The 16136-nt window shown below is 50.5% G+C and overlaps 1 protein-coding gene across 2 annotated transcripts in view; it reads left to right on the top strand.

The window, feature by feature from the left end:
• The window catches only part of PTPRG (protein tyrosine phosphatase receptor type G), a gene marked incomplete at its 5' end in the record, with an annotated part of 697399 nt that overhangs the window by 606048 nt on the left and 75215 nt on the right, over positions 1-16136 (top strand). For both annotated transcript variants that reach the window (XM_080822349.1, XM_080822350.1), the window contains one exon: positions 7647-7779. In XM_080822349.1, coding sequence (XP_080678475.1) covers positions 7647-7779 — 133 coding nt within the window. The remainder of the gene's footprint in view (positions 1-7646; positions 7780-16136) is intronic.

The raw sequence follows: 16136 nt of genomic DNA, 5'->3' as shown, positions 1-16136 counted from the left end.
TGTGTGTGTGTGTGTGTGTGTTTATATAACCATATATATATATTTATTAAATATTTTATTTATTTATTTGATGGAGAGAGAGAGATCACAAGTAGGCAGAGAGGCAGGCAGAGAGAGGAGGAAGCAGGCTCCCTGCTGAGCAGAGAGCCTGATGCGGGGGCTCAATCCCAGGACCCTGAGATCATGACCCAAGCCGAAGGCAAAGGCTTAAACCACTGAGCCCCGCAGGCACCCCTCGGGTGGTAATACAGATGGGAACACACGACGCTCTAATCCAGCTCCGGCACAGTAATGGGAGTCCAGAGCCCTGGCCCCTTGCAGGAGGATACGTGTATTTGTAACTGACAGTCATGTCTCTGCTGCCGTGGTTTAGACGATGCCAGGGCTCCAGAAAAAGAAAGACGCGTTTTGTGGCCCTGGAAAAAACCAGCCACCTTCTCACTTCACACCTGCTTGGGGGGCTACCGTGCAAACAACAAAACCAAACAGAAAATAACAAACGTTGGCGAACATGGAGGGAATTTGGAACGCTTGTGCGCTGTTGGTGGGAATGCAAAACGGTCCAGCCGCTGTAGAGAACAATATGGTGGTTCCTTAAAAAATTAAAAATAGAACTGCCATATGAACCAGCCATCCCACTGCTGGGTAGCTCCCCAAAGGAACTGAAAGCAGGGTCTTGACGAGATCCCTGTGTATCCATGTTCACAGTGGTATTGTTTACAGTCGCCGAGGGAGGCACATTTGGGTTGTTACCCAAACAGATGCATGGATGAATTAAATGTGGTCTCCACATACAATGGAATGGTATTCAGCCTCAGAAAGGAAGAATGTTCTGGAACGTGCTGCAGCACGGGTGAACCTTGAGGACACGATGCCAGGTGAAATAAGCCAGTCGCACAAAGACGAATCTGTGACTCCACGAGCATGAGGTGCCTAGGGTCGTCAGAGTCATAGGGGCAGAGGGAGAAGGTAGCTGGCAGAGGCTGGGGGGAGAGGGGGAGGGTTTAACGGGTACAGAGTTTCCGTTTCACTGGGGAAAGACAGATTCTAGAGATGGGTTGCCCAACAGTGTGAATACACTGGACACGGCTGAAACGCACTCTTAGAAATGGTTAAGATGGTAAGTTTTGTGTGTTTTTTTAACCACAGTTTTTTGGTGTGTGTGTGTGTGTTTTAAAGCAGCCGCCTTAATTCGCGGATGTGGGTGGTTTTTAATGAGCGGTGTTACTCAGAACAAATGTAGTCAAGTTGCCCACCATTAAACCAGGCTGTATTATGAGTGTGGAGTGTGTCCTTCTCTTGCTCTTTGCTGAAAAGGGAAAGAATCCCGCTTTCGCCTACTCCTGAGAGTGGTCTCTCGGATCCAAGCTCATTTTAGCCTTGACGGCGTAGGGGTGGTTGTCCCGCCGCCGAAGCTGAGCCCTGACCGTGGGGTAGGCGCGTTCCACATGCGTCCATCTGATGCATCGCTGCCTGTAGCATTTATAGTACAATGTACTCCGTTTTTATTTGCTTCTACTGGGATGAGAGCCAAGCCAGTAAAAGGCAAACAGCATTAATTCAGTGATGACATATGCCACTGAAAACTGTTTTTCTTTTCTTTTTTTTTTTTTTTTAATTTTTTTTTTTAAAGCAGAATGGAGGCACTTTACTCAGATTCTGTTGGATGCTGAAATAAAAGCTGGGAGACGGAGGGGATGTGGGGAGGGTCATTCATCCTTGCCTCCCTCCTGTGAATGCTCAGAGCAGGTTAGGTAGCATCTTGCTCCAAGTTTTATCTGGAAGACTTTTCATAGAAGGAGACTCATTTTTCTGAGTCCCAGCTCCGGCTGGCCTCCCTCTTCTTACCTTCCCCACATCCCTTTATCGCAGCTACGGGGGTGGAGGGAGAGGTGGGTGGAAGTTATTACCCCCATCCTGTTTCATCCTGGTGCACTCGGACCAGCAAGGTGCAGCTCTGGAAAGAGTATGAGAAAGGTCCCACCAAGTTCATTGAGGGGAATGGCCCCCATCGTATGGTTGGAGCAAGAGCCTGGTTAATTTCTAATTGATTGAAAAATTAAATCTCTTTGGTGAAGTTAATTATTCAATTAGGAAAGGTGCCTTGTCCAGAAGCAGTGTCTTCTCTTGGGCCAGGTTAGTGATTTCAGAATCACTTGGGTCAGAGCGCACCCAGCAGACTGTAATTAGAGGGCCTAGAGTGAGCTGCCGTCAGGGCCAGGGGTGAGGACGCAGGTCTGGTGTGTGACATTAGGGAGCAGCGAGGAATGTGGCAAACTAGGGAGACACGCCCTGTCTGAAAAGAGTGTGCTCCCAGGTTCCAGCTGATGTTTGCCATTCCTGATGGAATTCAGGCCCATGTTGCCAACCTCAAACACTGCTGGTAGGCGATTCCATTGTGGGTTTATGTGAACTCTATTGCCCGTTAATGTTGGCAGCTACCTCACAATCTAATAATAATTAGTGGGGGAGGGGTGCCAAGCCAGGCGCACGTGTGGGCTGCCAGTTCACACAACCCACGGCGGGCAGGAATCGAAGGACAGTTCTGCTGGGAAAAGGAGACCATCTGGATAAATCAGAAATGGAGATGAGGGGAGGAAAAGCTCTGTTAACTCAGAGGTCCTGCACTTAGCCTGGTGTTGGGATTTGGGCATTGGGGAGGGGAGCACACCCTCCAGGAACTGGGCAGCCAAGTTCTTTCAGGAGGCAGCTGGGTTACAAATGAGGCTCTGAATGAAAGTGAGCTGCTCCCAACAATTGGGAGTGTCTCATTTTACCCCATTGGTGGCCCTGTTGCCTGATTCCATGGGAAAGAAGAGAAGAATGAACTCTCTGGGTGCCTCCTCGGTATCAGGCCCTGTGCTCCATGCCTGCCTGATCAAGCCAGCTTCGGGAGCATAGGCTCTGTGCTCAGAAGGCCCTGTGCTGGCCTCCCCATGCTCGGCTTGAAACTCCCCATCTTGAAACTCTTTAATAACTTACGAACAGGCCCCCGATTTCATTTTGCACCTGGCTCTGTAAATTACATGGCCATCATTTGCACAATCTTCTTCACATTGGATGATCTTGTTTACTTCTTTTAAGTCCTCTGAGAGGTGAGCGTCGTCATGTCTCCCTTTGAAAGAGGAGGGACCAGGGGCTCAGAGATGGGCAGTCACTTACCCAAAGTCACACAGCTAGAAGGGCCTGAGCCAGAATTTGTCATCGGGTCTGCCTGACTTTAAAGTGCACGATGTTGGTTGTATGGAATAGTGTATAGTTTGTTCCAGTGTCTGGGGGCCTTAGCATGGGGAGGACCGTTGGAGGACAAGTCTAGGAGCAGAAGAGTACATACCCAGCCCAGGCAGCGTGTCCCATGTGCCTAGTAGTTTCTGGCGGTTCACCGTTTTATTACACCTGCTCCTCTGAGGGCCTGTCAGCCCGCAGTGGAAACAGGTGTTCCTGCTGAAGGACAGCAAGACGTGTGGTGCGGGCTGGTCTCAGGGCCAACGGGGAGGTTCTTCGGCCTCCACCTGCAGAATGCTGATGCCCAGCTCATTGGAGCTCCTGTGTGATCGCCACTTGCGCTCTCAGATACCACAGGGCAGTCGCCCTCAACATCTGCCTTGTGCTGCTGGGGTGTTGAGGAGGGAGAATGTGGGGCTGGTGGTGGTGATCATCCCCTTTGAGAACTTGAACCAGCTGCCGAACGGCTACCAAGCAGCATTCTACGTGGTTTCTATGTACTTGTTCATTGAAGCTGCACACCCCACAGGGTGGTGGGCAATACGATCGTCTTCGTTTACAGAGGAGGAAACAAATGCACAGAGAGGTTAAGGAACTTGCCCAAAGCTGCAGAGCTCATAGGAGACAGGGCTTCACTACTGTTCTTCCGTGTACAGTTGGGAGTCAGCCCTCCCTTGGGGGAACCCTGGTAATGAATAGGAGAGCAGTTATAATTGCATATGACGTGTACGGTAAGGGAAGTACGTGGTGAGGGGGTTGACAAGGACGAGAGTAGGTGCACAGCACTGCTCCACGCCAGGCACATCTTCCCCTTGAATTTTGCCACCCCTCCTGTGGAGCGGGTTTTTAATAGAGGAAGAACTCCAGGCCCAAACTGATACAGATTATTAGTTGAAAGTCACATAGAATGGCAGAGCCTGGATTTGAACCTGTGATCTGAACTCTACTCAGCCCTACAGAGATAACACAGCCTGAAGGCTTGGGGAGGCCTCATGGAGGAAGTAGCACCTGAACCAGGATTGGGGGATCGATGGGGCCTTCTGGGGGCAAGGTGGAAAAGGCATTCCTGGAAGTGGGATGACAGGAACGAAGGCAGAGAGGGGGGAACCTCTCCCCCCACCCCCGTGGCCCAGCAAGGTCACTGGTTGCATGGGTGTTCTTGGAACACAATAGGGGGTGGGCAAGGAGCAGCAAGGAGATAATGAGAGGCAGGGAGTGGGGGATCGGGGGCAGGCCTTGCTGTCCCTGAGGACAGCGAGGAATTCCTCAGCAGAGGGACAGGAGCAGAGTTCACGTGGTTCTGTACAGATGTGATGAAAACCTCAGGCTCCTGGTACCATGAAGGCAAAGCAGAACAGTGAATATGACGATGAAATCACCTTTGGCAGGCCCCACGTGGACATCCAATAGTGCTCGTATTTTTGCGTGGCCTCTAGGGCAAAGCCCTGGACACATGGAGCTGCTGGCAGAAGAGAATTTTCTTAGGTCTGCCACGCTGCCAGGTGCTGCTGATCGAGGGTCACTTCTGCACCTTCTTCAAAACAAAATTCGCACACAAGCTCTGTGCAATGTTAGAGCAGTGACTCAGTCATGCAGCTGGAGGAGGCTAGCTGTGCTTTTCAGACCCCCTGCTCAGCAGACCGTGCTCTCCTCTGGCAAGTCTTTTCTGAGGCCTAAGGCTCCCCTGAGAAGCTGATGAGAACTTGCACCCTCGCTTGTGGAGGACGAGAGGGGGACAGACGTAACAGCTGGCACATGGGATTTCTGGGACCATGGAATATGCCCTTGACGCTCACAGCTAGAGCATGACTCATAAGGCCCAGAAATCCTGGAGTGGACACTGTTTACGGGGTTAAGGATGGCAGAGAGAGCCTGGACCTGGTGTTTCCAATGACTGTTTAGAGAGATGGGTGTGAGGGCCTCTTCCGGCCAAGGGTCCTTTTCAGGGCTTGAGAGGGAATAAGACCTGGAGGTTGCACGCAGCCTCCCTCCCTTCCTGTCTACGTGTTGGTAGCCCAGGCAAGAATCCTTTTCTGTCAAGGGACTGGGAGAGAAAAAAGACATCGGGAGTTTCCCCAGTATGCCAAAGCCTCCCAGGGTGGATACTGAATTCACTGGACATGTGACCTGTAATGTCAATCCTCCTGCCATAGTTTCCTTTAACAGGACCTTCCCGTCTTTAAGATGCTTCTGACCATCAGCCAGATAGTTGTCTGGCTGGGCTGCCCCTGCTGGAGCCCAGCACAATTATTCTCGTTCCTAACTGGTTCTTCTGGCCGATCACCAGAGCTTTGCTATTCAAACATTAGGCCAAGGGAGAGATTGCACACCTGATCTTGTAAGCCTCAGCTTACAACCCTGCAGTAGCTTCCAATGCTCTTGGATGGAACTAGAACATCTCCTGAATTCAGCTTATAGGGCCCTGGCGGATGTGGCCTCTGCTGCTCCATCTGGATTCCCTTCATTCTCATGCTCTCTGTCCAGAACACACTTCTTCCCCTGCACTCAGCCTGGCGAACTCCCCTTCACCCTCCAGGTATCCATGTCACAAGCCCCCTCCAGAACCTTTAGGACCCTTAGGCTAGGATAGCTCTTCTCACTGTGCATAGCCCTTGGGCTCTCCCCGGTGTCCCATTCATCTTATCCTAATTCCTTGTTCTTGCGTCTGCCTCTCCCCCTTTCGGTGACTCCCACCCTGCAGCACAGGGCTGTTCCTGCCTGACATCCCGCGGCAACCCCATCCCCTAGCACCGTGTTGGGCACACATTGGAGACTCCGCAGATAGCTACCTAATGAGAAATCATGGAGCAAAGGGTCAAGAGCGATGGGCTGGCACAGTTAGGAGGGTACTTTATAAACTGTGAAGTGCCGTGTTACGGTGCGTCATCAGAGCATGCCTGCTTCTGTCTCCTTCCCTGTGAACCGGCCTCCGTCTGGCCCCGTGTGATGCACAGGGCTGTGCGTGAAACAAAGGAGGTGATCAAAGGAAGCTAGAAGAAGCCCATGAAAAGCTCTGTAACACGCTTCTTCATTACTCAGGAGCCTTGCCTCTTTATAAATCTGCTTTCGGGGCCAATTATTTCTTTCCTGGGCAGCCCACCTTCTCTGACTTGGAAACCCAGACTGATCAGCCCCGCACCGCAGCCACCCTGCAGAGGGACACTCTGGGCTGGCTGAACGCTGGCCTCATTTTTGCAGAGCGGGAGGATCCTGGCTGAGCACAAGTCAGCCTGCAGCCAGCTGTAGATTTTTCCCCGGGGCTTCTTCCCCTGCTCACGCTAAACCTTTGCTTTTTCACCACCTGCCTCCCATGATTAGCAGTGAGTCTCCCTGCCCTTCCCAGCCCCGCACGGCAGCCATCGGAGCCTCATTTGCGCCACCTGGAGCTTTCCAGGCAGCTTCCCGGCAGTATTAAAGGAGAGTAGGTTCCTTCCGGAGGCTCCTGGGGACTTGGGAAGATCCTCGGGGCCTGTGAGAACCAGAGGGAAGAGCTGCTTGGGTAAGAGTCATCTGCGGACAAGAGAGAATCCCGGGTCATTTCAGCCTGTGAACCTCTAGACAGGAGCAGAGTGGGGCTTCCTGTCTCCAGTTGTCTATGAACTCTTACACGCATGGGGGTGGGGAGTAACGGGAGGGGAGGGAAAGCTAGAGACCCAGCTTTGGAGACCCAGGCTCTCCAGGGGTCTGAGGGTGGGGACTGCTGGGCAGAAGCGTCTTCGGTGCCCCCGGTGGACTGTGCTGTAATTGAGTCTATAAGTGGCTGGCTGGGACCCCAGGGGGGAGAACGGCAGCCCTACCTGGAGTCCCGTGCCCGCCCCCCGCCCCTGCCCTTGCCCGGGAGCCTGGGAGCCCCATGCTTGGAGGATTGTCCCACTACAACTTTATCTTTTAGGGAGAGGTGCTTTCCCCAAACAGAAGTGGGGGTTAGGTACTAGAGGAAGGGGCAAGGGGTGCAAAGCAGGCAAAGAATAGAACCATTGTGGTTACAGCAAAACCCGTCCTGCCTTTCCTCCGGCCTTGGTGCTGGGGAACCTGAGAGGCTCCCAGCCACCTCCCACTACCACTCCAGTCCCTTTCCTGAGGCAAGTGTGATGCTGCGTTCAGGACAGAGCACATTTCTTCAGTGTATCCAGAAGCCGCTCTGGGTCGTAATGTTCTTGGAGTGGAGCTGGATGTATCTCTCCTGTGCAACTCTCTGCAAGAACGTCTTGGCCTCCATCTGCGAATCCTTCCCACTGGCCATTAGAGAAAAAGCCCGGCTTGGTCTGGAACTCGGTAGGAAACGGTGCCTGCTGCAGATTGCCCCTCTTGTCCCCTGGAAGCCACCCCAAAGTGGAACAGAGCTCTGTGTCTTACTCTGGCTCCCCGTTCCCCCTCTCCCCTCGCCCCTGTCCTCTGACTGTCATGGTTTCTCTTTGCAGCAGAAAAGAACACCTCTGGAATGATAAGCCGTCCTTCTCCAGGGAGGATGGAGTGGATCATCCCTCTGATTGTGGTATCAGCCTTGACCTTCGTGTGCCTCATCCTTCTCATCGCTGTGCTAGTTTACTGGAGGTGAGTAAGCCAGGCTGTACCTACAGAGGGGATGTGCGGGGGGCTAGGTTCTGCTATAAGCACGCTGCCCTGGGTGGGGCCGGCTGTGGGCCGGGGAAGCCCGGGGCCTCTCATTCAATAAGGCAAGGCAGCTGGAGTGTGTCTAGGGTCCCCACCTGGGGGGTCTGCTTTATATGGAAGCTGCTGGTGGGCTCGAGCTATGATTGCGATCAAGGCCCTTAGGAGGAGCTGCTATGACTGAAAGCCAAAGGAGATTTTGCTTGGGAATCGGGGACCTCCCCATTCAGACCCCAGCCTTGATACTTGTTGGATTCAAACCCCATTTCTACCTTAAGCTTTAGCTCCTGAACCTGCAAAATGAGTACGTTTCCTAGCATTTCCAGGTTCTCCAGGGCCATGTTTCACTTTGTTTTATCTGCATAATGACCCTTCTTGACTTTAAGATGTTTGTGAAAGCCTTTTGCTGGAAATCAGATGATAGGGAAACATTGAACACATTATGTGGCATTTATTACCCACAGTATAAAAACAGCTGATTTTTAAGTCCTCCCTGAATTATCATTGTCCTTGAACTGGTTCTCACTGTTCCCCTGAGAAGGCTGCTTGCAGCTTCTCTTTAAAAGTTCTGTGTTCTCCAGCTACATTCTCTGCAGCAGCTTAACTGAGTGAGGCAGGCTGGCCCACCTGGTTGGGCCTCCCCTCTCCGACTGCTGTAGGAAACTTCTGCCCTTGAATGAGCTTCCTCTGTGATGAACAGGTGTCCGGTTTCCATCCTTTCTTTCCCTCTTGCCATTCACTCTGTTAATTTTGAGCTCCTGTTATGTGCCAGACAGTCTTACCTCCTGGAGCTTACTGGAGACAGGCAATAAGCAAAGCACGTAAGATATGTGATACTTAAAGTGATAGTAAGTGTGTAATGGAGAAAACTAAATCTGGAAAGGGGAGGGGCCTTCTGGGATTTGGGTTGAGTATTCCAAGTAGTTAAGGAAGCCCTAAATGGCAAGTAATATTTGAGCAAAGACCTAAAGTGAGAAGGAGTCAGATGGGCTCCACTGGGGGCAGGTAACAAGCAAAAGAAACCGCATGTGCAAAGGCCCTGAGGCAGAAGCGTGCCTGGCGCATTTCAGGAAGAGAAAAAAGATCAGTGTGGCTGGTGGGAGAGAGGGTCAGGAAGAGATGGGGTAGAAGTCTTGTACAGCCTCGTGGGCCATTGTGAATACACTGCCTTTCACCCTGAGATAAGTAGGGTTTGCAATAAAAGTGTGTTGTGATCTGACTTCTGGATTACCTAGCTGCTGTGTTGCAAAAAGCCTGAAGAGGATCAGGGGCAGCAGCAGGGCGACCAGGGAGATGGGAGATGAAACAAGTCCAGAAGGAGGTGATGAGGGGGTAGCAGTGTAGGTAGTAGGAATCAGTTGGATTTAGACCTCTTTTGAAAGTGGGATCGACAGAATCTGCTGGCAGAAGGGCTGTGGGTTCCTGGGCCCATTCTCCATTCAATAGAACCAGGGGATAAGGAAGGGTTTATCCCCAGCTTCCCCAGGTGTCTGATGGCAGCTGTAGCACTATGAATACAACAGACCAGCAAGATCATGAATTAATTTCCTGGTGTTTGGCGGTGAGCCTGGGAACACCAGACTCCCCTCCCTATTGTGCCTTCTCTAGAACAAGGTGGTTTGCAAACAGACATTGGTCTGGAGCTCACTGGTAAATGGGAAGCTGCCTGACACGGATTTAACTAAGCACATGGAAGTAAGAAAAGGTCTGCATGCTCCTCTCTCGGCTCTGCTCCGTACCGTTACGTGGTTTTAGTTGTAGACCCTCCCTAAGGAAGACAAGAGAGCACACACAGCTGCCCCCAGGCTGGGCACTATATATCGCTCAGCAGCCCTGATGTGAACAAGTTCCTGCCCTGAGCGGTTGTAGCAAAAACCTCAGGACTGTTTCTGACAGGCCCACCTCAGTCCTCTGCCCACCCAAGAACAGATCCCTGTGAACAACGGCTGTGTGACCGAGCATCTGTGGAATCCAGGCCAGCCAAAACACGCACGCTGACTCTACAAGCTACGTTAGGGGCCTGTGTAATACAGTAACGAGAACTTTGAGACCCTTACATTCAAGAGGCATTTTCCCATTAGAAAATGACAACTGTCTATATTTTCAAAAACTCCGGTTTGAACAGAAAATGTTTTGAATAATACTGGATGTATAAAATGTGTGATTTCTATCCTACATTTTACCAGTTTGGATATATCCCAAGCTTGATTTTTAGTAGCCAGAAGTTTCAGCATCAGTGGGCTCTGCACACGAGCGTTCATAGACTCTTCCTGCCAGTCCACAAAAGGGAATATGAAGGAGAATATTCTTATGGTTGGAAGTGAAATTAAATTAGTATTAGGATGGATGAGTTGGCCAAGCATGAGAACAGCCGAGAGGAGACAAGGACCTATTTTCTGTCTAACGAGAAACAAAAAAGTTGATGTGCAAGCAGGAGGCATTGGGGAGCTCAGACAGAAAACTGGTTAAGTGCAGAAAAGACGTGCATTTCCCGTTGGCAACACAGGTGTGAAGCTAGGACCACGGTGCCCTTCCCCTGCCTTTTGAAGCACAGCAAGAGTGGGTGATTGCCAGACAGAGTTGACCTAAGTAGGGCATTGAGGCTGATGAAAGCCTTCTGGGTTGTGTCCTCAGTGGCAGGTATGCGCCTGGGGTTTCAAACCAGCTCACTGTGGTGGCCATTTCTACAACCAAGGGCTGACCCTTTGCAACTATGCCAGTTCCTGACTGTGTTGGAGTCATTGATGCTGCAGTTGAATGAGCTCATGAGACCGTAGAAATGAAACCTGAGCTCTCCGATTTTTTTTTTTTTTTCTCTACCAGTGTCCCTTGTACTATGGTGTTCATGCTTGCTAATGTTTCCCAGGTCCCTTTTTACGTGCCAGGCACCATGCCCAGTGCTCAGATGGTACCATCACCTGTGATTCTTCGAGGAAACCTTAGGGCATGGACTACTATGATCCCCATTTAAGAATGAGGAACTGGGAGCTCCTGGAGGTCCTGTAGGAAGTGGTGGACCCTGGTTTTGACCATAGGTCCTCTTCACTCTAGAATCCATAACCTTACTGAAGCATCAAGGTGCTCGTCTCCCACCTAAATACTGTGAAAGCTGAGCATGACCGACATTCAGCAAATTCAGCTGGAGTTGGGATTAGTGGGCCCGTTGTGCTACCACCTTCCTATGAGCCTCCTCTGCCAGCTTTGACCAGGGAAGGTAAAGGAACTAAGGTTTGTGGAAGGCCCACCATGGGCTAAGCAGTGTGCAGTATTCCCATTTACTGTGTTGGGATTTACAAAAATCTATTTCACAGTGCCTTAAGCACAAGGGGGAAGAAATCCATTGATTCATGGAATGGAATAGTTTGGAGCATCAGACCCAGCTAGACAGACGAGAAGGAATGAGGACAGCAGGGCTCGGCTTGGGTTGTACTCCTGTTTTGTGTCTCCCTGTGTCTCCAGTGTCTGCTCTCCCTGTGCTGGCTTTTCTCTGTGGCCCTGTTTCCACATGGTGGCCTCTGGCCCATGTCAGACCTACATCCTCCCATCCTGGTAGAAAGGGAATTTCTCTTCCCTAACCATTCCGCTTAAATCCCCAGATGGTGTCTCTTAGCAGACTCTGGTCATTTGTTCACCCCTAGAACCTTCTGGAGCAGAGGAAATAAAGACTTTAGCCTGGCTCTGGAGCCCAGAAGTGCAGTCTTTACCATTGTAAACCACATGCATCAAGAGTGCACAAGGGGGGTTTTCCCCAAGGACCCTCAAAGCCCAGAAAGGTGACCAGACAGAAGCAGCCCGTGTCCACACTGGGAGACTGGAATGAGGAGGGGAGGGACTTCCGCTGAGGAAAAAGGATTCAGACTTGGATGGCAGAGAATGACACAGGCAAGTAGGAGGAAAGGAATAAGGTAGGCACGGGAGCTCAGCCTGGTCAGCCTCAGAGTCTCCGTGAGGAATGCGGTGCCATGAATGCATGGGCCATGGAGTGGAAAAACGGGCCACTTCCAGTCCCATCTCAGCTGCAGAACTTCTAGAACCAGCAGACAGCAGCTGAGAAGTATCTCATTGTCGAAGAAATGAGAAAGTGGTTTCTTTGATTGCACGGGCACGGGACCTCCATGCACCTTCCTCTGTTCATGCCGTGTTTCTGTCATGCCTGCTGCCCATCATGCTGGGCCTGGGGATCGGGGGATGAGCTTTCTCCCAAGAGTTGGGGGAAGCAGACGAGTCCATGAAATGGAGCATAGAGAATGTTTGGAGGCTGGAATCCAGGGTGCTGTGCTGGCACAAAGGTAGGACTTCATCCAGGCCTAGAGAAGGGGCGGCAGGATCAGGAAAGCTCACTGGAGGGCTGATGTCCACCCTGGGTCTTGGAGAGCAAGCAGCTAGAAGCTAGCAAGAGGGTGTACAGGTCTGGAGAGAAGCTGGCCAGTCGTAAGCGCGTCCCTGTGTCCAGCGTCACTGGAGTAGAGTATGGGGACGGCAAGAGCCAGACCCTGAAGGTTCTGGGTGCCACCTGAAGGGATACGTACCTTATCTGAAGCAGGATGGAAAGGCACGCAGGAACCACGTGACAGGAAGGCAACAGGAGAAAGCAGCCGTGCTATGTAGGGCTGAGGGGGCAGCACAGGCCCAGAGGCACCCAGGCTGGATTTGGAGCCGGCTCCGGCGTTTACTACCCATGGCCTCCGAGTGGCTGTCACTAGCAGGGGTGTAGTTATTCCCTAAGGGGTGAAAATGGGTATGTAGGAGGTTCAAAACAAATAAAAATTTTTTTATATATATAGAGAGAGAGGGAGAGAGAGCTCAGGTATATAGTGCCCAGATATACAGCAGGTTCCTGGTGTATATCCTGGTGTATTCCAGTGGGGGGCAGTGATGAGAAAGCGATCTGCAAAGGCCCCTCAGGATGTGCCCATGTCCGGAGGAGCACAGGCTGGTGTGTGGAGGCGTTGAATCCCCGCACGGTCCACCTGAAATGGATAGAACACTATTCTGCTAATTCACTGGAATTAAAATAAGAGCTTTGAAAAGGGCCCCCTAGGAGAGGGGCCAAGGGGGGACAGAGGACAGAGGAGCTGGGTCTTTGACAAAACAACTCTACCACCTTCAGCTTCTCCATCTGCAAAACAATTAAGAAATGTGTCCCTTGGGCTCGCTGTGGGAGAGGGTGACCCTAGCACCTGGCAGGTGACAAGTGAGCCACAGTGGCTCTGTTACCCCCGACTTCAGGGAGAAGTCAGATTGGAATTCTGGGTCCTGGTGTGCCTAAAAAGTTGTTCTCTAATAACCTCGGATTGACAGACCTCAACAAATGCTGTCCCCTAAGTGTAACCCATGTGTAGTTGTACACTTTCTGATAGTGGGTCCTTGCTCAAAGCATTGCTTGAAAATAGCTTTTGGAAGTTCCTTCTAGAGTTCATTCTTTTGAATACCAGTAGTGCCACGTATTTATCCTAGAAATAGCTAAAAGTCATGTGTCTCGAGCTAAATATAGTGTAAATGTAGGTGAACCAACTGAGGAGAACCACTTTGGGCCAAAAAAGGAAAGGTTAATGAGATAGGTTCCGGTGACACTTCCAGTGGGCCTAGAGGCCATTCCGGAGGAGCCAGTCCCTAAGTAACTAGGTTAGAGGTGTGACTGACCCACCACCCAGCCCACTCTGAAGCCCCGTGGTCAGCCTCCTTCACTCGGGATTGGCTGCATGAGCCTCCGTAGATGTACCCTAACACCCTCGTGGTCTCCCCCACTCGAAGGTTACTTGTCACCTATGTGTAGTCTCATGGAGCTGGGCAGCCCTCTTGCACCTGCAGCCTCTCCTCCTGGGACCCGTGTTTCCCAAACGGCTGCCACAGGGTAGAAAAATCAAGGAGGCACCTTGTTTTCAACCGCATGACCCAGAACTGGAATCCCACAGTTCCATTTGCTCACCATGGGCCAGAGAGGGTCACCCAGCCCCAAGGACACAGGCTAAGGTGGAGAGCGCATGGATGTTGCTTGAGTGGCCAGAAGTATCCTTCATAATTCAGACCCACTGGCATCATTTAGCAAAGGGTAAGTTTCCTTGAAGGAACAACTTTGGAGGTCAATCATTAGATGAGTCTCATTACTCCACCTTTGGCCCAAACTAGAAAATATGGTAGGGACCTGTTTCCTGTACCGCCTCCCCAACTAGAAGATTCATAGAGGCCCACTGGGGACTATTTGAGCAGTGTCTTTACAGGTAGCAACATGGGTCTGGGGAAGAACCTAATTTCTGAGCATTGGTTAGCTCAGATGTCACAGGTAGGATGTCATAGTTCTGAAGTGCTCCTTACAAGGATCTGCACTGAAGAGCTGTAGGGACCGAAATCCCTAACCATGCAGAAGTCGCTGTGAGGCTAGCAAGAAATGCATGCAAAACGTTTTGGAGCAAAGGCTGGGGTTGAAGGGCAGCTGATAAAGATAAAATCAATAGTCACGGTTTGTGTCCTTCTGCAAATGGTGCCGGGAGTGTGCCTTTTAAATATTGTAATCCATAAGCACCGTGCAATGGTTCAGAGCTCTAAGAGTCTATAGAAATGAGGAAGAAGCCCTAAATCGAGTAGTTTCTGAAGTCTGCCATCTCGGCCTTACTACTCAGGATGAAAACAAAAGGCACCTTTTGAGTTTCAGTCAGAAACGCATTCCAAGAGCTCCAGATCCCCTGTCTTACCAAGACAAGCTGTTTACATGGCACCAGTGTGCTGACGTTCCTGAAAAGACCGGGAGACGCACAGCTGCTGCCACTCAGGAAGGAGAGGAACGTTTTTTGGAAGGTTTCTTTCTGATTTGCATAACTTGAGGTAGAGGCTGGGCAAAGAGCTCTGTGCAGACGGCCCAGACACTGTGCCTGGGGTACAGCTTGTTCGTTACCCTGCTTTGTAGCATCGCTTAGCTACTGTGGGCAAGCCCTTAGTGTCCACGGAGAACTGGGAGTATGGACAAGTCATTTAGAATTTTGTTTTTCCTGTGACCTTGTGGAAAATTGCTCTGAAGGTAGCTTTTTTCTCTTTAAGCAAAATCGCACACCTAAAATGAGTTCGTGTATCTTAAGGCCTTATAGCCAAGAATCTTTTCTCGAATCTTCACCATATTGTGTGTGTGCTTAGCGGATGACGTTGCCACCTGATCAGCATTCAAATCCTAGGAATTCCTGCATTTTGCAGCTCAGAAAACCAAGAACTGGTGAAATGAGGTGACATGCCCAAGTCAGTGTTAATTTTTGGTGAATCCTGGATTTGAGCCCAGCCGCTTTCTTCATCATGAGCTTATTTTGCCTAAATGAGGGGTAGCATGTCCAAAGGCATTTACTTCTTTCCACAGCCCGTTTTGATAGCACGTTTGTTTAAAAAAAAAAAAAAAAATTCTATGGTTTGCATTTGCCAAGTCACATGGAAGAAAACTTTACAGGACCATCTATAATTTCAGGGGTTTGAGAAACGGAGTAACTTGTGATGTTGAATCAGATAACCTGTGTGTTCTTTCTTATACCAGCTAATCAGTGCTGTATTACTTTGGTGTCAAGTTTGAGCATCTCATTGACCATAATTCTAGCTTGAAAAACTTTCCAGAAGTGTAGAGCAGCTTTATTTTTTTTTTTTTTAAGATTTTACTTTATTTATCTGACAGAGAGCAACAAGCAGGGGGAGCAGCAGAGGGAGAGGGAGAAGCAGACTCCCCGCTGAGCAGGGGGCCCAATGCAGGACTCCATCCCAGGACCCTGGGTTCGTGACCTGAACCGAAAGCAGACGCTTAACCAGCTGAGCCACCCAAACATCCCCACAGAGCAGCTTTAATTCTCTGATTGAGATAGGACTTAGTTAACCATATGGACTCTGGAGCTGAAAACTGGAAACTCTTAAGTGGTTATTGTAGCATCCAACCCAGGTTTCTTAGTGGGTATTAGGAGGGTTTCACTATCTGATCTGAGAAATATTTGTCCCCCTTCAGCACATGACTGAGCCATCTGTAAATTCTGTGGCAGATCAGTCAACACCAATTTCACCTCACAGGCAGAGGGGGAAAGGTCTCTTTTACTCCCACCTTTACACTGGGAGAAATTTTGCCATGTGCTGGTGCCTCCTCATTGAGCATGCCATTCATGAAAACAAGTGAGTTTTGTTTATCTTGCATTTTTTTTCTTCCCTGGATGTCCAGTGGGAGACAGCATAATAAACCAGAGGGGATGCAAACCCCAAATTGGGGGGGGGGGGTCATGCTGGTATAATGGAGTCTCCAGAAAATAGATGCATGTGAACATTGAGTGGAGGCAGGTGGTGAT

This window comes from Martes martes (assembly GCF_963455335.1).
Source record: "Martes martes genome assembly, chromosome: 1".
Taxonomy (NCBI): Eukaryota; Metazoa; Chordata; class Mammalia; order Carnivora; family Mustelidae; genus Martes; species Martes martes.
Note: the sequence above shows the minus strand (reverse complement) of the source record. Positions and strands in the feature narration are given on the sequence as shown.